Source organism: Xenopus tropicalis, chromosome 2, assembly GCF_000004195.4.
Source record: "Xenopus tropicalis strain Nigerian chromosome 2, UCB_Xtro_10.0, whole genome shotgun sequence".
NCBI lineage: Eukaryota > Metazoa > Chordata > Amphibia > Anura > Pipidae > Xenopus > Xenopus tropicalis.
In genome coordinates this window covers 80,787,664-80,812,876 of record NC_030678.2, presented here as the reverse complement: position 1 = coordinate 80,812,876, position 25,213 = coordinate 80,787,664, and the positions used below count along the sequence as shown (strand labels likewise).

At 37.4% G+C, this 25,213-nt stretch overlaps 1 protein-coding gene across 4 annotated transcripts; it reads left to right on the top strand.

The window, feature by feature from the left end:
* Positions 1 to 1,502: 1,502 nt before the first annotated feature.
* Positions 1,503 to 24,987, top strand: cyp4f22 (cytochrome P450 family 4 subfamily F member 22). 4 transcript variants are annotated; one of them, XM_012956903.3, is made up of 13 exons: positions 1,503 to 1,609; positions 4,940 to 5,162; positions 9,228 to 9,372; positions 11,915 to 11,968; positions 12,474 to 12,601; positions 13,644 to 13,765; positions 14,457 to 14,724; positions 15,827 to 15,893; positions 16,467 to 16,596; positions 22,012 to 22,145; positions 23,237 to 23,301; positions 23,400 to 23,482; positions 24,365 to 24,987. In XM_012956903.3, exons 2-13 carry the CDS (start codon positions 4,941 to 4,943, stop codon positions 24,534 to 24,536), a joined length of 1,590 nt encoding a protein of 529 aa, XP_012812357.1. In that variant the 5' UTR covers positions 1,503 to 1,609; position 4,940; the 3' UTR covers positions 24,537 to 24,987.
* Positions 24,988 to 25,213: the final 226 nt, after the last annotated feature.

Genomic DNA, 25,213 nt, shown 5'->3' with positions numbered 1-25,213 from the left:
AGCTAGATACAAAGATTTTTAGCCAAAAATAACTAAATGGAATTTCTACTCTTTCAATCCAAATATGTAAAATAATTTCTACTGTTCACCTTTAAGTACATTTTGCATATGTAATAGATGGGCCCATGCCAAGAAACTTACTATTCTTCCTATGCTGCACCTTTCTGCCCTGCAACTGAAAATCCTGTGTAGTTAAACAAAACGACTGTAAAGCTTCAGTTTTATTGTTATTATTTTTTGTTACTTACATTTGTATTCAGGCTCTCTACTAATTATCTTCAATTTTCAAATCCAAACTGCTAAAGAATCCTTCCACATATATTATTTCAGTATTCTATTATTATTGTTTTGAACAAAGCAGTTCAATAACAACTACATGAATGAATGTATTTATTGTAATGAACACTGGCCATTATCCACAAAGTTCCGAATTACAGAAAGGCCATCTCCCATAGACTCCATTTTAATCAAATAATTCACATTTTTAAAAATGGTTTCCTTTTTTTCTGTAATAATATCACTGTACCTTGAACTTGATCCCAACTAAGATATAATTAATCCTTATTGGAGGCAAAACAATCCTATTGGGTTTAATTACTGCTAAAATAATTTTTTAGAAGACTTAAGGTAGGAGATCTAAATTACAGAAAGACCCCTTATCTGGAAAAACCCAGATCTTGAACATTCTGGATAACAGGTCCCATACCTGTATTCAATTCAAGAACGTTTTTACCATTGCCATATGAGGATGTGGCAGAGCTGAGCAGACTTTATTTAAGCAAACAGTGCGGCTCGGTTCTGTACATGGCATGATCTACATACTCTCTCACTTCAATTAACAATTTCTAGAATCTAGTTATAATCAGAGAACTATTACAAAAGCTTTGCAGAGAGCAGTTCTCCAGGAGGAGAACCCTGTTAGCCTAAATTTAAAAAAAACAAACAAAAAACGATAGAGGAACTTTATGTACATTTGTTACAGTTTCACGCTTTAAAAGCCATTGCTTACTCCAACAAGAACGCTTTCTCTTCTTCTTCTTCTTCTCCTGATATGCTGTTGCCAATACTATTGCAAGTGCTGCTCTGTATTAGGCATTTATATATTCGGAACTCAACAGAAAACCGGAAAATTTGATTTTCAAAATAGAAACTGAAGCTTCATGCACATGATAAATTGTTGCACATTCTTTCATATAACATGTATAAACACGTTGTTCTCGGGATGAAAGTTTCCATATGTCACTACTATTTCTGGGACATAACTTATATGATTGTTGTCTATCAATTACTAGCCAGAACATTGTCTGACTACAAATAAAATCTGAACGTGTATGGCCAGCTTTAAAGTATGGTGATCCAAAGTAAAGTTCCATGCAATTTGGATAAAAGGTCGCACACATGTACCATATGGTATGATTTCAGATACACACCACTGTGAGGCAGCAAATCCCAGCCAATTCAGAATCATATCTGCACTTTTTAGATTGGCTGAAAGCAGGCCGTGCCCAGAGCAGAAGGCAGTGTAGGAAGTCAACAAACAAGATTCACAGAGGTGGTTATATATTGTTGTAATAGAGACTGTTTCTGCTGGATCTCTCCTGATTGCTAGGTAAGAAACTTCCATCCTTGTAACTGGCATAAATACTGATTCAGAAAAAGGTTTATTTTACTTGAAACCAGTTATACTGCTAAATATTATGTATGAATTAGTGAATAGCACTTTTGGATTTCTGTAGTTCAGAAGAATTGGATGGTAGTAGAGGTAGCAGCAATTCTCTGGTCAGTGGATCTGATACTAAGACTTGATTTGACCTGTTGAATTGGGATCTGTATACCCTCTTTTACTGATAGCAAGTAACAAATGTTATACATACATATACTTACAACTCTGATCATCCACTTGCAGCTGAACCGTGCTGGGAGCCCTAGTTAACATGTGTGCGGAGTTGATACAGAAAACTGTCACACTGGAACACTTAACAGTTGCTATGAACCCTGCTAATAATAACCTATTGTTGTCATATCATGTTAATCTATGTTTTCAGCATTTTGTGGGTAAATTTATAAAAGTTGCAATGGGTACACCACGGGTAATGCTGTGTAAATTGTGCATATTTATATTTATTTTCCATGTAAAATTTCAGCATAAAAACCAGTGAGTGAAAATGCTGCTTTTTGCACTGATCTGTAGTGCTGGTTAAATGTTTTTATTGACTTGCTTGGGTTACACCATAAATATAACTCAGCAATCAGCTTTAATACATTTAGAACAGAATTATGGAAACAGTTTTCTGATTGGCAGCTATGAGTTGCATTTGTATTAGAAACAAGGGTCTATCTAGCAACAAATAATGAGACCAAATGGACTGGAATGTAACTTAGGGAGGCAGGGCATGACGGTGCCAGTAGGCAGCAATTCCCGAAAATCAAGTATTTCAAGTATTGCAGTAACACATGTTTTGCTATACTCATGTTTATTCCCTTTGTGTGTATTGGAACAGAACAAAAAAGGGAGGAAAAAAGCAAATTGGTCACAAAACTCCAAAAATGGACTGGACAAAATTATTGGCACTCTTAACAATGTTTGGTTGCACACCCTTTGGAAAAAATAACTGAAATCAGTCTCTTCCTATAACCATCAATAAGCTTCTTACACCTCTCACCGGGAATTTTGGACCACTCTTCCTTTGCAAACTGCTCCAGGTCTCTCTTATTGGAAGGGCGCCTTTTCCCAACTGCAATTTTAAGATCTCTTCACAGATGTTCAATGGGATTTAGATCTGGACCCATTGCTGGCCACTTCAGAACTCTCCAGCGCTTTGTTGCCATCCATTTCTGGGTGTTTTTTGACGTATGTTTGGGGTCATTGTCCTGCTGGAAGACCCAAGATCTCGGACACAAACCCAGCTTTCTGACACTGGGCTCTACAGTGCGACCCAAAATCCTTTGATAATCCTCAGATTTCATGATGCCTTGCACACATTCAAGGCACTCAGTGCCAGAGGCAGCAAAACAACCCCAAAACATCATTGAACCGCCACCATATTTCACTGTAGGTACTGTGTTCTTTTCTTTGTAGGCCTCATTCCGTTTTTGGTAAACAGTAGAATGATGTGCTTTACCAAAAAGCTCTATCTTGGTCTCATCTGTCCTCAAGGCGTTTTCCCAGAAGGATTGTGGCTTACTCAAGTACATTTTGGCAAACTGTAGTCTTGCTTTTTTATGTCTCTGTGTCAGCAGTGGGGTCCTGCTGGGTCTCCTGCCATAGCGTTTCATTTAATTTAAATGTCAACGGATAGTTTGCGCTGACACTGATGCTCCCTGAGCCTGCAGGACAGCTTGAATTTCTTTGGAACTTGTTTGGGGCTGCTTATCCACCATCCGGACTATCCTGCGTTGCAACCTCATAAATTTATCTCTTCCATTCACGCCCAGGAAGATTAGCTACGGTGCCATGGGTTGCAAATTTCTTGATAATGTTGCGCACTGTGGACAAAGGCAAATCTAGATCTCTGGAGATGGACTTGTAACCTTGAGATTGTTGATATTTTTCCACAATTTTGGTTCTCAAGTCCTCAGACAGTTCTCTTCTCCTCTTTCTGTTGTCCATGCTTAGTGTGGCACACACAGGCACACAATGCAAAGACTAAGGGGCACATTTACTAAGACACGAATTCGAATCCGAATTGGAAAAATCCGATTGGAAAACGAACATTTTGCGACTTTTTCGTATTTTTTGCGATTTTTTCGACCGAATGCGAGTTTTTCGTAGCCATTGCGATGCGCTCGTATCTTGTTGCGACTTTTTCGTATTGAGCGTTCGTAAGCGGCGGGCGAAACTTTCAGACTTAGCATGATTTTGGAAGCCTCCCATAGGACTCAATGGCACCCTGCAGCTCCAACCTGGCCCAAGTAAAGTCACCATACTGAAGCTTGAATGAATCCGAATCTTTCGTACTCGGCACGAAGGCTACGAAAAAGTCGCAACAAAATACGAGCGCATCGTAACGGCTACGAAAAAGTCGCGTTTTTTCGCGCAAATCGTATTGGTAACAAAAAAGTTGCGACAATTTTCCAAAAAAATCGCCAAATACCGATCATTACGAAAAAAACGCAATCGGACGCATTCGGCCGGTTCCTGAGTAAGTAAATGGGCCCCTTAGTGAACTTCTCTCCTTTTTATCTGCTTTCAGGTGTGATTTTTATATTGCCCACACCTGTTACTTGCCCCAGGTGAGTTTAAAGGAGCATCACATGTTTGAAACAATCTTATTTATCCACAATTTTGAAAGGGTGCCAATAATTTTTTCCAGACCATTTTTGGAGTTTTGTGTGACATTATGTCCAATTTGCTTTTTTTCCTCCCTTTTTTTTTTGTTCTGTTCCAATACACACAAAGGGAATAAACATGTGTATAGCAAAACATGTGTTACTGCAATACTTTACTGTGAGAAATACTTGATTTTCTGGAAAAATTTCTGGGGTGCCAACAATTTGGGCCATGACTGTATACATGTTAAGGATGTTTTAAGTAATGTTAATAAACACTGTAGCCTTTTCTTCCCAATCTGTTGTCCGGTATTGTTTCTGTTTGGGTGGGTTGGGGAAGGGGCTGGGTACTGCAAACTTGATACTGCACTCGTCATACCTATGGGTAGAGGGATAACTGTGGTTAGTAGATACAATAAAGCAGCTTTAGTGGCAAAACAACAGGTTTTATGCATAATTCAGTACCGGCCCAGATGGGCCGACTATTTGGCTACAGCCTTCAGAAATCAGAGCAAAACTGCACCTTTATTCCTACTGCAGTGACTTGCATCTCAGCAACATAGAGGAGGCTATTTTTACTGGATTAGTATCTACCTACCCTTGGTAATCTGCTTTTGATTACCAAGTAATTAACAATGTTTTGTATTTTATTTTGCTTTTCTCACTTTAGGATGTTGCCGTCTTTGGACCATTTTCTGGACTCCCTAAATATGAGTCGCTCATCTTTCCGAGTTTATATTTTTGCTGCTGTTATTCTCCTGTTCTGCCTTATTATGTTTCGAACCATTTTAAAGATGGCGATATACATTTATGCTTACATCATCAATGCCAGGCGGCTGCGTTGTTTTCCAGAACCCCCAAGACGTAGCTGGCTTTTAGGACATTTGGGACTGGTAAGCATGTTTAATGATTACTTAAGTTAGAGATGCCCAAAAAGCAAAGTTATTTATCACATACAATATTACACCCTGCTTTAGGTCAAGGAGTATCAAGAACAGCTAATAAGCATTAACCTCTCATGTAGCCATAATTTGCTTAAGTCTGGGGCCTAACTTAGGCTTTGAATCCCACTATGCCTATAAGCTTAGAGCTATGCAATTTAATGATCTTATAGCAGGGATGCACCAAACTTATTTTTTTTAAGATTCAAATCCTACTTCTTTCACAAAAGATTAGGCCAAATCCCAAACTGAATTTGAACCCTAATTTGCATATCCAAATTATTGTAAGGGGGAAATGGAGGGGGGGGGTGGAGTAGGGAAAAAAATCATGTTTAAATTATGTTAAAAATGTTGCAATCTTTATTGATCATGTTAGAACAATGGTCACCTGATTTTTAGAGTTCACATACTATTTTGCCACGCACTTAAATTAAAATCAGAATTATGCCAAAAAGGCTGGGATTCAGCCAAATCACAACCTGAACCAGGAGTTGATGCATCCATAACTTAAATCCAAAAAAGTGTGTTGCACCACTTTCTGGAATAGGTACTAAAGGCAGATATATTTGGAGCAATGTTTTTTAAAAGTGGTATTTTATTAACATCATTATTCCACATTAATGGCTGAAAGTAAGCTCTTACACTCGTGTGTTAAAACCTTGGGTACTAATTACTAAAATTTTTGCAGACATTTTACAGTTGTTAGCAATTTTCTTAAAGGGATTCTGTTGTGATTTTTATGGTTTACTTTTTTTTTCAAAATTACACTGTTTACATAGCAAATAATTCCCTCTACCATTTAAAATGTTGTTCCTGAACCAACAAATGTATTTTTTAGTTGTAATATTGGTGTGTAGGCAGCCATCTCAGTGCATTGTGCCTGAGTCTGAGCTTTCAGGAAGAGCCAGCGCTACACATTAAAACTGCTTTCAGATAACCTATTGTTTCTCTTACTCCCATGTAACTGGAGGAGTCCCAAGGTGGACTTGGATTTCTTACTATTGAGTGCTATTCTGATATCTACTGGGAGCTGCTATCTTGCTACCTTCCCATTGTTTTGCTAATCGGCTGCTGGGAGGGGAGTGATATCAATACAACTTGCAGCTCAGCAGTAAAGTGTGACTGACGTTTACTAGAGACCACGTCACATGGCTGTGGCACCCTGGGAAATGAAGACTATGGCTAGCCCCATGAGAAATTTCAAAATTAAATATAGAAAAATGGATTTCAATTAAATATAGAAAAATGGATTAAATATAGAAAAATGGATTTCAATGCAAGATTCTGCTAAAGAAGCTCTATTAATTGATGCATTTGGAAAAAAAACATGTTTTCCCATGGCAGTATTCCTGTAATGACAGCACTCATGGGGCTTTACAGTTTTAAAGACATTTATTATGAGGCTGTTGGGGGAAGGGAGGTAGAATTTCCTATTTATGCAGCATATACAAGTTTCTATCTAACTGAACAAAGGAAAAGGTGTTGATACTGTAATGGAAATTATATGAAAATAGTTAAATCTTATTGCACATCACCTACTTGTACTTTACTCTTTGCAAGTACAATACACACATTTTTACAAAACAGTGGTTTTAAGTCACAGGTTTATGAGTAAATATTGTTAAGTAATATTGTTAAGTAACCATACCACTTTAAGGTAAACCCTTAATGGTTCTATTTACCTCTGGTTATGTTTTTAATGTCTGGCACCTTGCTGTAACAGTTTGAACCTCCATATGGGGTTTACATTGATGTAAGCATGAAGCCTTAGCACGTTTATGATTATAAACTTACAAATTTACATAGATGCAGTTATCACCACTATTCAGCATTTACCTGTGGACAATCTAATGCAGGTTGAAAACAAAGGTTCCATGAGTATATTTGTTTAAAAAAAACCCAAAGAAATTAAAGTACTTTCTAAATAATGAAGTAATGTAATCCTTACTAACAACCATTAAGAATGTAGTTATGCTTATGATCATGCTAATGGTGTTTAACCTGACAGCTCTATCCACGGGGACCGTGAGTTTGTTTATTGGACCAGGGTATGATAGATTTTTATGTGTAGTGCTGCAATGCTTTTGCTGAGCTCTAACCTTTACTATATAACTATGTACGGCCGGAATAATGATGGAGGAGCCACAATTAATGGAATAGCCTTACAAAATTAAATTAGATGACACTGCTTTGCTGCTGCTTTATGCTCCACCTATGACCTATGCTCTAAATCAGAGTAATAAGATAAGAAACAAGATGAGCCCTACAAAATTGCTCAGCACTTCAGAAGACGAAGCAATATGCAAAGTTCCATTTCACCTTAGAAATATATTGCTGCTTTGTACTGAAGCTTGATTTTGCCTTTATTTTCATTTAGCATCCCCAGATCTGTGCTTTGCTTTTATTGCTTTGCTGTCATTGTTTGCAGTTCATGCCAACAGAGGAGGGCCTTACAGAAGTGAGTAATACCATCTCTAATTTTCGCAAATCTTTTCTGACATGGATGGGACCTATCTCGTTAGTATCAATGGTTCACCCGGACACAATTAAGCCAATGGTTGCAGCTTCAGGTACAGTAAAGAGGTCACAGCAGTCAAACTGGGTATCAGGCCTGATGTAGGCTTAAATGTGATTTATAGCTCATGCCATTTTAATAGATTTTAGTGACAAGCATATTAAACTGCATGATCAGATCACTACATGGGTATTTTTGGACTGCATTGGTGTAGCTAGAAACTTGGACCTGTTTTGAAATAGAAAATGGCATTACCTAGTAAAAACTCATGGAGAGAATTATTTAACTTTCCTTTAGGCTCCATGAATAAAAAGCTACCAGTGCTGAGCCCAATTCTGGCTTGGGCAGTATCTGCAAGGACTTTGTATGTTCTCACAGTGTCTGCATTGTCTGCATGGTTTCCTTTCTGACGCTCCAAAAACATACAGGCAGATTAATTGGCTCCTGATAACATTGGCCCTTGGTTTGTAAATGTGGTAGTAACCTAAGATAGATTGTAAGCTCCATTGGGGCAGGAAATAGTGTGTAATTTCTGTAATGTACAGTACTGTGAAAAATATGTTGCCACTATATACATAACAGATTAGACCTTGTAATTCAGTTAAATAAATATAACAGAACTTTAACCCCTATTTGGCTGTATTTACAGACCAGACCAGCTAGATAGGCTTCAGAGCATGGGGTACATAGGACTCTAACATTCAAGATTAACGCAAGTATGCTTTTAGTGAATCGTGCTTTAAGACGCAAAAAATTAGACGCGATAAATTTTTAACGCACGCTATAAATAACACACGTTTTATCGACCTTTAGTGAATCAACCCTATGGTGTCCACCATTTTATACCACCTCGACAGAGGTGGGCAGGGTAAAGACAGCCAAACAGCAGGGCATCACTATCGAGAGTAGTCTGGATAAGTATCTTGTATCCTTAGGATGTATACCTCAGCGGTTAAGGATCCCAAACAGCAGACCTGTGTCCTACATTAAGGCAACAGTGCCTGTAGAGAAGACTTCTTCCAGCTTACCTGGTTGGTTCCAGAAACTGCTCTTTCTACCTAGACTAACTTTCTCACTTTTCTAGAAAGTGCTATGACAGATGTTATCCTATTCTTGCTAATCCTCATTCACAGGGCCCCTGTTCCCCGACTTCACTAGAGTTGGATGTAGTCTCTAGGGTTGATGGCTTACTGGGGCCCTTTTGATCCCAGGCTCAGTGGAACTTCCAGATGCAGTCAACAGATGCATCAACAGATGCAGCCAAAGAGGAAGATCCACCCCTCCAAAAGCCATAGGGGCATAATAACCATATGGGTCCCTACAGTTTAAAGTCCCTTCAATGCTAACAACACCATAGAGGCTTTTGTTTTAACCATTATTTCTAATTTAAAAATAGGATTATTGCAGGCTACTTGATTTGGTTCTCAGAGTGTACCGGCCATATCTACATACTAATGGGTGCCCACTTTCTGACCTTACTTACTTACTTCCCCACATTCCAGATCAGGAATACTGAAGAAGGACTGTTGATGGTGGACAGCTTGGTGAAGACCAACATCTATGCCTGCTCTTGGTGGTTTAGTCTTTGTTATCCCATCGTGCGACTTTTCCACCCAAGTAGCATTAAGCCAATACTGCAGGTGTCAGGTAGACTTTCATAGCTGTCCTGCAATTTCCTTGCCTTCTGCAGCTTTGAGCATGTTTGCTGTGCTGTCCACAGTGGGGATGATAGTAGAGTAGTGCTGACTACATACAGCAATAAATAGGACAAGAACATGTATACTGCTTAAGATTATGCTAGCAGAGCAGATTGTGTGGTGGGTAACAGTTCTATATGGAAAGTATTGCAGCAGCCCTATAACCACACAGATGCCATTTAAAAATATGAAATACTGGCATAACAACATCTCTTTCCTCTAATAGCAATGGCCCATGTAGTGTTTGGTTGATGCAGGTCTCTTAGGATAAACTGTCAAAACTGCACTACTAAGTTCTATTTTAAGAATGCAGAAGTTGTGAGCATTTCTAATCCTACTGAAAGGGAAGTGGCTGTCTACAGCGACTTTTCTTTTTTCAACATTTATATAGGTTTTCTCTATTCTGAACCAGTATGCAAGAATGTAGTGTTACATAGTCTATATTGCAGGGTGACTTCCAAAACACAACACGGCATGCAAATACAGCTTCAGTGTTCTCTGCAGAAAAAAAGATAAAAAAGTAGATGGGTAAAAATATATGTATATGTCATTAACCTTAAACCCTGCCCCAACCTTGTCTAATTTCTGGGAAGTGATAATGGAATTAGAAAGAGACTTTTATTCCCATGAATGGAAACCAAACATTTTCTAGTGATTTATAACCTTGCTTGTGCAGTGTGCCATTCTGCCAGGTAGTTATTATATTTTCCTGTTCCTTATGGTTTTTTTTCTCTAACATAAAAGCTGTTAGGTAAATCAATATGTAAAATTCTAAACTGGTAAAAGACGTTCTAGCTTCATATGTTATATTTCAAGCTACACATTGGATAAAAGTTCCTTGTCTGCTTAAAATGCTTTAAGAGAATACACACATACAGCGTGCATTTTGCAATATGAACCAAACAGCAATAGGGTGTAGGGCTAATTCCTTCCTGTTTCTTGAGAACAGGCACATTGCTCAGCTAAATCTCACGCCTATATAGCACTACATTCTTTCATACTGGTTCTTGTACTTTGATCCTGAACAGATCTGTATTTGATTTAAGTAAATGATTATGAATGCTGTAAAAATGCTACCCCTACTATTAATATTTTACAGTGCACTCATCTTTTATAAGGGGAAAAGTAACAATAAACCTACATATTGTAGTGTCAAAGTTCTCATTGGGCCTGATAACCAATAACAGATCAGAACAGATATTTACTTTCAAACAGTACACAGGTATATGTTTCCTGTTGATTCTTTGCTTTTAGTTACTAGACCTTTACAAAGAATTCCGAAAAACTGTGACCCTTAAAAACTGATGACAGGCAGCTCTTTAGAAACATCATTCTGAGTTTATATGTAACAAAACCCTGAGTGACTGGGTTGTGATTTCTATTAAACAGAGAAATAAAGATCCAGTTTGTCCATTGTAGAAGAATGTGAATATTCGAATATAAAAGATTTGGTTATCTAGTAAGCCCAGGGATTTTATATAATAATTTGAGTTTCATGAGATACTAGCTAAGGGGTTTTTCGAAGCATATTTATCAAATGGTTAACTCTAACTTTAAACCATTGGTAAATACGCTTCTAAAAATCCTATAGGAATAGATAGAGAGTGGGTGAATTTTTCTATGGTGAGCTCTAATCTCACATTTTGATAAATTTGCCCCTAGGGGTGCACATGGATATCTGGGCCTAGAAAGCATAGTCTGCTTATGCCAAAAGCTTGCTGCTCTTATTGCATCTTATTGTCTAGACTCTATATATGTTAATACTACAAAAAACATTTTTTTTAAATGTAATTACCTGATTTTTTAAGGATTGTCCAAAAGCAGAGAAAATATTACTGACTAAACTATTTTATCCAAAATTTGGTGGAGTATAGCAAATGTATCATATGAAAACATGTTATCTCATTTTGTCAGTATAACAGTGGTTATGTTGCCCTCACGTTCAAATGTAAAGTAGTCATACTTACTTAGTAAAGTTGAGCTGAAAAAAAACAAATTCTATCAAGTTCAACCCCAGTTACTTTGGAGGGTTCTTCACATTCATTTAGAAGAGAGATGTTTCCCATATAAGGTACTCTTTGTTCTGCAGTTTATCAGGTTAAGTTTATTCACCATTTTTCTGTTTTTTGAGGCAATACCATTTTCCTTTTAGCCCATCTATACATTAGCTTACAGATAATTTATAGAAAGAACTGACCTGTGCATAACAGGACAGATTACTAATTTAATATTTTTATAGGAATGTGATAAACACACACACATCATTGGTTTATAGAACACAATCCTACTACCTTCTCTTTATATGAATGATATTAAACATACCAACCCTCTTTACCTATTGTATTAGTTATAGGTTGCTTTGTATATAATTCTGTATGTTCAATGTATACACCCACTTATTGTACAGTGCTGAGGAATATGTTGGTACTTTATAAATACATGTTAATAATAGCCCTACACTAAGAACATTTTATATCTTGTTTGCTTTATAGCTGCCATTGCTCCTAAAGATGAACTGTTCTATGGTTTCCTCAGACCCTGGCTAGGTGAGTCCTTCAACAAAATTAAACACTCATGTTAGTGAGTCAGGGGAAGGGGGGGGTCAATGTGGCCCAGTACTTAGCACCAGCCCTGTGGCAGTGTGAATATGAATATGCCCTGGATTTAAGTGCTTGTTGAATGAGCATTAATAAGCATTATTTTGCTTGTGTTCAGGGTGACATTATTTCTCATCTCCAGTTTGCCACAACTCTAACATCATAGGCTTTTTAATATTCCCTTCTGGTACTGTCTTAAATGGGATATAAACCCAAAAAGAAAGTTTTGCCTAATGAAATAAAATTTCTAAGCAACTTTTACTTGTAAATATAATTATTATTAAAGGAATAGCTGTCATAGTTACCTATACTGGTGTCCTAAATACTGAATCACTAAAACTGATCCTGTTGCAATGATATTGCAGTTGGTTGTAACTTTTTTGCTTCTACTTTGCCTCCTTTCTATTTTGTGTGGCATATTATGACCATTAAATTGAATTACATTTATTTTTAGGGGATGGGCTGTTGCTTAGCCGTGGGGAGAAATGGGGGCGTCAACGGCGTCTTCTGACACCTGCTTTTCACTTTGACATCCTTAAGAACTATGTGAAGATTTTTAATCAAAGCACAGATATTATGCTTGTAAGTTCCCTTTTGGGATTGTGTTCATTTCCTGAATTTTTTTTTTGACCAATAGCATTGTGGTCAGCTTTAAAAATTTTGCCAAAAGTCCACTCTTTGGCTTAAAGGCAACTAGCTGCATTGCTCCACTGTGCTTTACCGAGACCAGCTTCTGATCTGTTTGTACAAAGCCTAACCCACAGGATAATTTGATTGTGATGTTTAAATTAGGAGGGTTTATTTTACCATAATTTAACTACTACCTAGAGTGTGTCATCTTTAAGGGTTCTCTTTAAGGTAGAAGGCATAGAAAGTTTACACCTGTGTCACCTATATAATACACCTTCAAACACTAAAATAAATGTTACCAATTATAACCAAACTGCAGCTGAAGCCTAAACTCTCACTAGGGGGTTTCCTCCACTGGGCATTACCACCCCATACTGATTTATCAATAGCATCTGTTTGTCACTGTACATACAAGGAGGATTTCCACCTGAAATCACTTGCATGCATTTTTGAAAATATCCCCTTGTATGTGCAGTGACAGGTAGATGGCTATTAATGGGCAGCAGGCTGTTCATTCCTTTAATAAAATGTAATCCATCACTGAGAGTTATTTTGGGATATCAAGTACAGTCGATTCTCTCCTAAAAGAAAATGTAAAACCTCATGTATTTTGCCCAAATCTACATTGACTTGTCAGCCAAGTCAACTTTTGCATATTTTCTGCGACTTTTTCGTACTTTGAGAAAAAAGCGTGACAAAATTGTATTGTCGCACCGAGTACAAAAGTTTCGGATTCATTCAAGCTTCATATCGTGACTTTCCTTGGGCCAGGTTGGAGCTGCAGAATGCCATTGAGTCCTATGGGAGGCTTCCAAAATCATGCACAGAAGGATCAAAGTCAGAAAGGTTTTTCTGATCGTTCAGATATGAAAAAATTGTACTTTTCGGACATTATACAATAAGATACGATTTTTTTTATTTCAAGATATAAAAAATCTTAGTATTTTTCCTAACGTGCATTGTTTTTTGTATTGTGTCCATTTTGTTCTTACAGGCAAAGTGGCGGAGATTGGCAGCAGTGGGCCCTGTGTCTCTCGATATGTTTGAACATGTCAGCCTGATGACCTTGGATACACTTCTTAAATGTACTTTTAGCTATGACAGTGACTGCCAAGAGTAAGGCTTATTCCTTACCCCTGATTTTTTTTTTTAAATATTGTAAGACAGCTGCAGAAAGTAGAAGAATATGGCACAGGCGCAGGAGACCTCTGTACCTAACCTTGGGGCCCCTGGCACCTCCTAGTCTGTGCACCTATGTGATGAATAATAGAGGGCATTGTGGCCCATTTGCCACCCACCCTCTTTGCTCTTCATTCTAGAAGCAATCGCTGTGCCTCAGGGCACAACAAGTGGTGCAGAGTGCAAAAAACAGGGAGCTTTTCATCTATTAATGCTAAAGGCTGGCCAGTTACTTTCATTTTTATTTCATTGCATTAATAAATGCTGAATTGGTATTCTATAGAGAGATTTTAAGGTATATTAGAATCTGGACTGGCAAACTGAAACATCAAATGAATGGGAGATGCCAATGGAAGGAATAACCGATCCAAACTTCATGGGAAGTGATAGTCAATCAATTAAACGTACAAATATATATATTATCAGCAACTGTTGTTATCCCCCAGATGTTGAAACAGTATTATGGGGAATTGGGGCCCTTACCCTGACCCTGCTTAAGGGAAAAATTATGGGGGGGGCAAGTTGCCTTTGATAATGGACATTGAAATAACAGGTGAAAAAACGTTGCATCTACTATTTACAGTATATTTTGTGTTAATACCTAAAAAATCTTTTTTTTTTATTGTAGGAAGCCAAGTGATTATATTGCTGCTATTTATGAACTGAGCTCCCTAGTGGTGAAACGTGAGCACTACTTGCCCCATCATTTTGACTTTATCTACAACCTCTCCTCCAATGGAAGGAAATTTCACCAGGCATGCAAAACAGTACATGAATTTACTGCCGGAGTGGTACAGCAGAGAAAGAAGGCCTTGCAAGAGAAAGGGATAGAGGAATGGATTAAGTCAAAGCAAGGCAAAACCAAAGATTTCATTGATATTCTATTGCTGTCAAAGGTTAGACAAATCATATCCATCACAAATATTTCATTTCCTGACCACAATCTTTCCTGTAGTATTAATAATATAAATATAGTTTTGCTAAAACCAAAAGGCTTTAGTAGCATTGATAGTCATTAATTATTAAGGCTTACAGAAAGTAATTCAGACCCCTGTCCAATTCTGTTGTGTTACTGAATAATGCTATACTGAAAATAGTTTTTTTCTGGATAAAAAAAAACCATTTAAGGAATTATTACTCAGGTTGTAAATTTAAAGGTAGTTGTAAAAATGAAGACTAAAAGAGTGTTCAAAAGAAATTATAGCTAAGTAATAAAAGTTGATAACTAGAAGTATACTCAACAATGTCAAAGTGCTTGGCTGTCCCTGCTGGTTCAGTTATCAGCAAATGAGCTATATTAAATCACCCAGACACCACATAGTAAAGGTTGTCCCTCCATTAAATGAATTATAAATGTAAGGGTGTTTAAGTGATTATCGTGATTATGCATGGGTCAGTCTGTGAACCAGGGTGTTTAAATAGGGTTGTGATTGGTATGCTAGGGTGACAATCCTGATCTCACTATGAGATAAATATAGGTTGGTTCAAATGGACATAATTTAATATGCCAGTGTTCCATATCTGTATCTGTTATGCATGGTGCATAAGCAAATGAGAAAGTGAAGAGCCAAATGTTCCAGCTCTCGGCCCAATCAAATGGAATTGGCCATGTCATGTATGGTCATGTATGGTCACTCATATGATATCCATCCAGTTGGTGAGATACAGACAAGTATCAGCAGTTTATGTAAGGTTGTGAAGTTTTTCTTCTGTGTCTCGGTGAAGATACAGATGTGTCAGTTTGTCTTTAAGGGTATGTGTTGATGTGCGTGCATCTGAATGGGCAAGTATGTCTGGAGGAAAAGATTAAATATGGGTTGGCTAAATAACCACTGACAGGGAAACCAGTGTGTAAATTGATGGTAGTCACTCAGACAGCATTGGCTAACACTCATTTGTGGAGGTTTGGAAATTGTACTGAATTGGAGGATGAAAAGGGAGTGATTTTTTTTTTTTGTACCCAGTGAAGTTTTATCATTTTCATTTGTTGGGGCACAGGATGAAGATGGAAATCAGCTGTCTGATGAAGATATGAGGGCCGAAGTAGACACATTTATGTTTGAAGGTAGGATTACAGACTTTGCAGGGACGGTTTTATTATTGAAAAGGGCTGTGTAACCTGCTTTTAATATATAAAAAAATGATACTAATATTACTGGACGAACTAGCTTTGTTTTATAAAATTACATTTCCTTATATGTTCAAGATAGAAAGCTTATTATGGCACAAGGTGCAGCAGAGCCTTGTACCCAACACCGTGCTCTGCACCTTGTGCCAGATATTTATTCCAATCAAGGTGCAGATTACAGACTGCACAAATCATTACCCCATATGTGAGTAGTACATTTGTGCCCGGCACAATAGAAAACAAGCCATTGTGTGCAATGCTGGCTAATGTTTCATTTCCGAAAATAAAACTAATTCACAAGTAAAGCCACAAGTAAGTACACAAATGATTAATAGCAGCTCTTTAGACAAAAACTGTGTTTCAGTGTAAGGTTTGCATATTCTCTATGGATGGGTGGACTGGATTTGTAGAATAAGATCAATAACTCAACGCAAATGTTAATACATTAAAATGTTCTAGCTAATTCTGTACTGTACATTAAAGCTGTACTGACCATACTCTTATCTCTAGGTCATGACACCACAGCAAGTGGCTTATCATGGATTCTATACAATTTGGCTTGTCACCCTGAATATCAAGAGAAATGCAGAAAGGAGATTACAGAGTTACTGGAAGGGAAAGACACAAAGCATCTGGAGTGGTAGGTGCCTCACAAGATAAACATGTCAATTATAAGTCTAATGTGACTGTTTGAAGGGAACTCAATCTTCATATTGTGTTGTTAACATAATGTGTTTCATCTTGCTGAGAATCTGGAATGTTTCTATGTTACCTGAAAAGATCTGGTGGGACATTAACCATTTGTGCCTTTGGTTTATGCGACAATGAAATCACTTGGGTGAAAGACTGCCATCAGAGGATCCTCTTTGTAACATTAAACTTATTGTAGCATCTTACAGCTGTAGTTTGCAGAACCCTCATCCAAATAGCATATGGACCAGAAGCTTAATGTAGCTCTTGATATCTTCTTGATACTTCTTTGTACTTAAAGTAGTGCTTCTTTGTAAATTTCTGTTATAAAATTCATGGTAATATCCACTAAATGTACCTACAGACCAGTAGAAGGAAAACTTGGATTGGAAACTTCCCATATATGCCCAGGTTTGCTCAAGCTATTTGGCTGATATAAACCATACTGCCTGACCATCTTGACATGACAGATGATCAGACATGTATAAAAAAATGTATCTGTGATGCACCATGTCGGCAAGTGCTACAACTTCTCTTTGCTTCCTTCTGTTCCTATTGACTGGGCTATCAGCCCAAATGAATAGGAACAGAAGAACAATAACAAGAAACAAGAAGGAACAATATGAAGGTAGCCAAACAAGTGTATCATCACTCATGCAACATCCATATGTTAAGTCCGTATGCTGATTGGTTGGATACCTGATAGTATTAGCCAGTGTATGGCCTCCTTTATTTGATGGTTTTTATGGCAGATGACTTGAATGCTGAAAAATATTTACCTAAAACATAGATGATATAAAGAGCATCAGGAAAACAGGAAGTTTGCAGAGATAAACAAGACAATATAAAAACATCCCACATTAAGCACCTGTTTTTCTGAGCAATGAATGATGTAACCAATGTAGTAACAAGTGCAACACCTGTTTCAGTTATTGTAACTACACTAACCAGTGACCATAGAACATACAGAATCCTTGATAGTGCCCATGCTGGAACTTATAACCCAAGCTCTGCAAAGAAGATGTTCTACCTACTGAGCCACTATGACTTCTGGCAGCTACTATACAGAAGTAGCATTTCTCCTAAATTAGTTAAAGGAGAACTAAAGCTTAAATAATATGTAGGCTAATAATGTAAATTATGTTTTGGGCTTCTTCCCAACCACAGACCTTTAGCAATGAAGATCTGTGCCCCAAAGGTGCCCCCAGTAGCTTACCATCTTAGAAGCTTAGCTTCTCAACATCTGCTCAGAGCGTATTGAGCATGTGCGTGGTGCAGACACTTTTAACAGAGGTGTCCAGTATGGTCACTCCCTGTAACAATCTTAAAGGACTGGATTATTACTACTATAGAGATGTTACCTTTGTAATATTAAATATAACAGTTCTGTCCTTTGGCTCTATAAAGATCCCCACGTACCTTGTTTACATGTGAATTTATTAACTGCTTGGCTGTATGTGTATTCAGTAGGAGGGGCAAGTTCTGTGTAAATACTAATTAACTGCTAGCAGGAGAGTGTGTTTGTAAATTAACCGTTTGGCTGCTAGTGTATTTTGTGGAATTAGTGGAAACTAACCCGAACTACAGTAAGAAAGCTTGTGTGATATATTTGTGCATTAGGTTTCTATCGCCTGTTAATGATAGATGGTGGCAGCGAATAGTTATTTGGGGCGGTGGTGTGTTTGGGGGTGCTTGATGTTAGTCTAACCTGTGTGAAAGGTGACTGAGTGTAACCCCTTGTTGCCCCATCCCCATGTCATACACGTCTGAGAGTGGCATGTTCTTGACATACATAGAAGAGATACAATAGAGAAAACCTCGCACAACAACTTTGATGATAGGGTGCTCAATGTGTAGTAGAAATATAAGTTAATTATAAAGGACACATATGTAAATTTGGCACACCTACAAATAAAATGTAACTTTTATTATGGGCTTTAATTAAAATGAGTTTAAAAAATAGAAAAGCAAGAGAAAGAAAAAATTAAAAGAGAATACTCTATGCCTAAATTATCAGATACACTGACTTTCACGTAGGTGAAATCTCATAGATTGTTGTTCAGACTTTTCTTGATACAATGTGTCGTTTAATTATCAAGTGTAGCGACTGCATATAGGTTCACTGAATATACCAAGTGAAACTCCTCTCCCTTGTTACATTATCGTAACAATTGTATCCAAGGAAAGGCCTGATCGCACCTTTCACTGAATCCTGACTACAAGGTAAGTTTATTCAGTCCTTTTTATTTTCTAAGAGTCTTATCATTAGCGTCTTAGGATTCCTTTATATTCAATTTTTGTTTGCCGTGTTAATAAAGTCTTATCAACTCTTGGGGGCACATTTACTAAGCCACGAACGGGCCGAATGCGTCCGATTGCGTTTTTTTCGTAATGATCGGTATTTTGCGATTTTTTCGGAAAAATGTCGCGACTTTTTCGTTACTAATACGATTTGTGCGAAAAAACGCGAGTTTTTCGTAGCCATTCCGAAAGTTGCGCAAAATCTGGCGATTTTTCATAGCGTTAAAACTTGCGCGAAACGTCGCACCTTTTAAGTTTTAACGCTACGAAAAAGGCGCAACTTTTTGCGCAAGTTTTAACGCTACGAAAAAATCGGCAGATTTTGCGCAACTTTCGGAATGGCTACGAAAAACTCGCGTTTTTTCGCGCAAATCGCATTGGTAACGAAAAAGTCGTAAAGATGCCGAAAAAAACGCAAAAAATACGAAAAAGTCGCAAAATGTTCGTTTTCAAATCGGAATTTTTCCAATTCGGTTCAGATTCGTGTCTTAGTAAATGTGCCCCTTGGTGTGTGATTTTTTATTTACCGTGTCAATAAAATCTCAGTAACCCTTGGTGTTTGGTTTTTCTTTTGTGTGCCATATACTAGAATTTTAGCCCCTTTAGATATAAGTATGACACATCAGTGCGTTCATATCAAAAGCCGCACTTTTACCATGTATTATTAACTTGTTAACCATAGGCGCCCGTCCCTAAAATTAAGGGACACAATAGGGGACAGGGATACCGATTATAGTTAAGGGACGCTGTTTGACTGTATCACGACATTGGTAAGTGTGGGTTATAGAGTGGTTAATTAGCAATATCCCGGCTTCAATCAGTAACGGTGTAAACACATATTCTGATGTCCTGGCTTCAATCAATAACGGTGTACACACATATTACGCAGGATAAAATGAAAAAACAGCAGCACTCCGGAAATGTTGTTGAAAAAAGTGACTTTACTCAAGTGCACACAGCAACGTTTCGGGCTTAAACCAGCCCTTTATCAAGCCTACACACATATTACGCAAGTACTATCCGCTGTGAAATGACCTTTTTGCAACGCCGCGGCAGAGTCAGTGTCCTACCGTAGTCAGTGTGCATTGCCATACGTCAACTCCCCTCTGCTAAATCTCCACTGTTAACCCTTCATAATCAGGAGAAGTTTACCACTGTATGATCGAATCAATCTAATTAGGTGAGCAATCCAGTTATACCAAAATGCCGGAACCATGTATATATCAACAATCGGTCTCAAAACTCCTATACTTTTCCCGTAGCTGTTACTCTACCTTTAAAGTTCGAATTCACCTATTCAGAGGCGTACCTCTTCTCTAGACTTGACGGACTTTTTTCACAGGAGGCTATGATTTCAAACGGCATTGTCAAAAGCAATATTGTCAAAAGCAATTTCTTGGTATAAAACCTTTTACCGGGTTAAGCAATATTTGAAATTACCGCGCCTTAGTTTCCCCCACCTAAACGTCTTTTACTACGATGTTTCTTACAGAACCCCCCACATGCCGATCTATGAGAACAACAATCTATGAGATTTCATCTACGTGAAAGTCAGTGTATCTGATAATTTAGGCATAGAGTATTCTCTTTTAATTTTTTCTTTCTCTTGCTTTTCTATTTTTTAAACTCATTTTAATTAAAGCCCATAATAAAAGTTACATTTTATTTGTAGGTGTGCCAAATTTATATATGTGTCCTTTATAATTAACTTATACATAGAAGAGATACATTTGTGATTATGATTATGCACATAAACATTTTCATGTGTGATATTGCTTAAAAATACAGTAATGCCATACCCCATAGGGTTGTACTTACAGGGGACCACTTGTATGGTTTTCTGCTTAGTAGAATACATGCAATAACATAAAAAATATAGCCTTTCACTGATATGGTTTTATTCTGTAATCATAAGACAATAAAGCTATAGGCTCTATTACCTGGAAACCTGTTATCCAGAAAGTTTCAAATTACAAGAAGGCCAGCCGATTCTTATTTCTATAAATTATTTCTTTTTCTCTGCAATAATAAAACAGCACCTTGTACTTGATGATAACTAAGCGGTGTGAATCCGTATTGGTGGCAAACAATCCTACTAAATCGGCTTTAAAGTAAATAAAATATAATGTACTGTTGCCCTGCACTTGTAAAAGTTGTGTGTTTGTTATAGAAAGACTACTATAGTTATTATAAATGGGGGCAGCCATTCAAGCTGGAAAAAGGAGAAAAAGCACAGGTTACATAGGCAGATAAACTCAATAAAATACAATGGGAAGTTCTGTTCATTTCTGCTATGTAACCTGTGCCTTGTCTCCTTTTTTTTAGTTTTAATCGCTGCCCACATGGCTACACAACAGCTTAGTTTATATAAAGTATAGTAGGATTTGAAGCAAACACATAACTTTTAAAAGTGCAAGGCAATAGTACATAATATATTAATTACTTTGATACACTTTCCTAACTCACAGAAATCCATGTGTAAATTAATACTGACTCATAGTTGCCTTTTAAAGATACTTACATTTTTGTGTTTAAATATTTTTAGTACCAGGAATTGTAGCAACTCATAGATACATGAGTAGGTTTTTTCAAGTAAATGAAAAGCATTACTTAATTACAAAGATATGAGGTGTACAGAAAACCTCATGCATTTTGTGCACAGATGGACTTAATGGTGCTTTTCTTTATAGCAAGACACCCAAGCATTCCAGGCAACAGGTCACATTCCTGTACTACCATGAAGGTGCCTCAAACCAGAGAGTAAAGTGCTTTAGTTTACATAATGCTAATTAATTTTTGAGTTTTGGGGGCAGATTTATCAAAATATGAGTTTAGAGTTTGATACATAAAAACTCACCCACGTTCTATACATTCCTATGGGATTTTTAGAAGCATATTTATCAGTGGGTGAAAGCTAGAACTCACTATTTCATAAATTTGCTTCTGAAAATGCCATAGAAATGAATAGAAAGTTTTTATGTATTAAACTCCAAATTCACATTTTTATAAATATGCCCATTAGTCATTGTGAAGACATTGCTGAAATTATATTTCTTTCTTTCAGGGATGAATTGTCTCAGTTGCCATTCACTACAATGTGCATCAAGGAGAGTCTACGGCTTCACCCTCCTGTAACGGCGGTATCCAGGCGCTGTACAGAGGACATCAAATTACCTGATGGCAAAGTCATCCCTAAAGGTACAATATTAATATATATAAATTATATTTTTGGATTTCACCCACTATTATATGCTGTCTGTGACATCTACTTAATATTAGTAAATAGTAATTAATCTGTTCTTTTTTTAACACTAAACTAGCAACAAATTAGATGTTTGCTTTTAAACAGGTGACTAGTAAATGCTATCTGACAATTGGTGGTTATGGATAACTACACTGGGTACATACTTTGCTATTTTTGTTACCACCATTAGTTCATCAGTACATATCTGGGACACATTTCTTGAGTATCTGATCTCCTCCCATCTTCCTAAATCCCGTCATTAGTCACATTTGTGAATTTCTTTTTTGTTACTTTGTATTTTCTCAGTTCTCTCTGTTTGTCTAAACAATCCTATTGATTTAAGTAATGCTTAAATGATTTTTCAGCAGACTTATGGTATGGAGATCCAAATTACGGAAAGACCCCTTATCTGGAAAATCCCAGGTCCCAAGCATTCTGAATAACTGGTCCCATACCTATATCAGATATATTATGTTAGTTAGAGCCTTTACTTGCCAGCATGTAGGAGCTGCTTGCTTGGCAGGCAAAAGGTTAAAGATAAAGTACCGGTAAATGTATATTGTTATGCAGAATGCTCAGAACCTAAGGTTTTCTGGAGAAGGGGTCTTTCTGTAATTTTGATCTCCTTACTTAAATCTACTAAAAAAAAATAATTTATACATTAAATAAACACAAAAGGATTGTTTTGCCACCAATGTTACCTTTAACTTATTATTGTGCCAAGACAGTTAACACTTTTTCACAAGATTCAGAGTACTGCAGCGTGTTGGATTTTACAGTTATAATTGATCCTTGGCAGTGGGGTTAGCAGTCAGCACCCGACGCTACAACAAGCGTTTGATATAGGTGAGCAATTTATGCTGAGATTTAAGTGTATACAAGATCACCAAAGCTCCTAAAGCGGGTTTTGGTACAAGGCAAGTGGAATCAGAACTCAGCATTAGATTTTGGTTTTTCTGGCGTCTAAGTATACACTCCATTAGTGTCACTATCTTGCCTAAAGGGAACTATGAGTTCTAATATATGGTTTCGCTTCTCATTTAAGGAAACAGCTGCTTGATCAGTATTTATGGAACCCACCACAACCCTGATGTCTGGCCTAACCCACAGGTACAAGTTACATGATTGCCACTGTTTCTGTTTTCAAAGCCCATCAGCCAAATTGTGTTTGTAGCATAATCTTAACACATGACCTTTTATTGCTTAAGGTTTATGACCCATATCGCTTTGATCCAGAGAAGCTCCAGGAAAGGTCTTCCCATGCATTTGTACCATTCTCAGCTGGACCCAGGTAAGTAGACACTGCACAAAAAAATCCATTCTTTAAAGATACTTGAATAAACATGTGTTATTTTAGATGTTGCCTTTCACCTTCCTCCCTAGGGGAACACTGGAACTGCCAGCACCTTTGAACTAGGTGGTAGCTTCAGGGTTTCCAAGTGACCTTGGTCAATAGGCAACATACCTAAATCTCAGACTACTGGAAAATTTTCTGCGCAGGTGTGTACAATTTGCATTGAAGTATGAGCATATTTTGCACATTGGGCGCAATTCTATCAGGTGCAACTCCCCTGGTGACATTGTTGGTAAAAAAAACATGGCAACTGTGTTTGTGCACTGTTTGTGCACTGTGCACTTTGCTATAGTTCTACAAGTGCAGCAGTAAAACTATTTGTGCATTATTCGCTATTGTGCTGGGTCGGTATCATGGGGAATGCAAGGGGCATTCCTGACCATTCAGATTGATTGGTACTCTTTTTGGTAACAGCTGCATTTTCCATCTTCCAACCCCAACCAGAACATTTGCAAACTACATGTAAACACATGTGCAATCTGTGGGTTCTGACAAATGCCGGAGGGGCTGCTGTAAGATGCCATAGACAGTCACTAGTTATTGGGCTGGTGAGGCTGTGTGTGCCTCTGTGTTCTTACAATTCCAGGGCCTATTTAGAATCCAAGTCCGCACCCAGCCATACCCATCTTTTTCTCCTTGTAACCCCTGTAATACAATGTTTTATTGACTTTTTGCACCATGGCCCTCACTGTTTTAGGAAATCTGCTTTCAGCAGAACGGATAAGGTTTTAGAGGGTAAAAAAGTATTTTAATATGCTGATTTTTTTATTTTACAGTTCTGTTTGACACATAATTACATTTCTCTACCTTGTTATGCAGGAATTGTATTGGACAGAATTTTGCTATGGCTGAGATGAAGATTGTATTGGCTTTAACCCTTTATAACTTTTACATGAGGTTGGATGAAACCAAGACAGTACGCAGAAAACCTGAGCTGATCCTACGAGCAGAAAATGGACTCTGGTTGCAGGTGGAAGAACTGAAACAATAATGTCATGCCTGCTAATGGTGGAACCAACTGGCTTGACAAAGTGCACAATTTAATATGAAGTGTGTCATAGAAAAGAATTATTTTAGTCATTTAATCAACAACCTGAAGTAAAATGAAAGTGTAATTTGCTACAGTGAAAACTGAGAGAAGAATGGTTGTTAGAGCAATTGCTTACTGAAATAACAGGGTTATACCACTCCCAACACCCCTTGAAAGCTTCACAGAGTTGTACAATAACCACAACTGCAGTTGGATTCCAAAGCTTCCAAAGCTTGGATTCCAGAGACAGATAAAATGGACAAATCCACTTAAATCTGGTGTAACAAATGCTACTTTAAACATTATTAATTTAAGTTAAAATCAGACCTGTATCCTTTATTAACTTCAGCAAACTCAATTCTCCATATGTGAAAAAAAGTAATTAAAAAGTGTGACCTGTTTAAGTCTGTAATTAACAAGCTTGTTGCCATAAAAATATAAGCCTGTAGGATAACAGCTGACTTGGGAGAACATAAAAGGAAACTTGTGTTATTGGTTACAGTGGTTTGCACCTATTTTAGGTAAGTGAGACTTAATGGACCTTAACAAAGACCTGTAAATGCTGCCTATACAATGCATATAAGGTACAAGAGGTAAGTGGACATCAAACCAGCCTACCCCCATGTTTCCATTCTATA